This window comes from Meleagris gallopavo, chromosome 5 (assembly GCF_000146605.3).
Source record: "Meleagris gallopavo isolate NT-WF06-2002-E0010 breed Aviagen turkey brand Nicholas breeding stock chromosome 5, Turkey_5.1, whole genome shotgun sequence".
Lineage (NCBI taxonomy): Eukaryota > Metazoa > Chordata > Aves > Galliformes > Phasianidae > Meleagris > Meleagris gallopavo.
This window is the reverse complement of record NC_015015.2, coordinates 57,357,797-57,358,028: the sequence shown is the minus strand read 5'-3', so window position 1 is coordinate 57,358,028 and position 232 is coordinate 57,357,797. Positions and strand designations below refer to the sequence as shown.

General features: G+C 68.5%; 1 protein-coding gene across 1 annotated transcript in view; it reads left to right on the top strand.

The window, feature by feature from the left end:
• Nucleotides 1–4: 4 nt before the first annotated feature.
• Nucleotides 5–232, top strand: part of TRIM9 (tripartite motif containing 9) — a gene marked incomplete at its 5' end in the record, with an annotated part of 33,678 nt that continues 33,450 nt past the window's right edge. The window contains one exon of the mRNA XM_019616148.2: nucleotides 5–229. Coding sequence (XP_019471693.1) covers nucleotides 5–229 — 225 coding nt within the window. The remainder of the gene's footprint in view (nucleotides 230–232) is intronic.

Here is a 232-nt window from a genome sequence, read left to right as displayed (position 1 = left end):
CCTGCCCTGCTCGCACAACCTGTGCCAGGCGTGCGCCCGCAACATCCTGGTGCAGACGCCGGATTCGGAATCCCCGCAGAGCCGCCGCGCGTCGGGCTCGGCCGTCTCCGACTACGACTACCTGGACCTGGATAAGATGAGCCTCTACAGCGAGGCGGACAGCGGCTACGGCTCCTACGGCGGCTTCGCCAGCGCTCCCACCACCCCGTGCCAGAAATCCCCCAACGGCGTG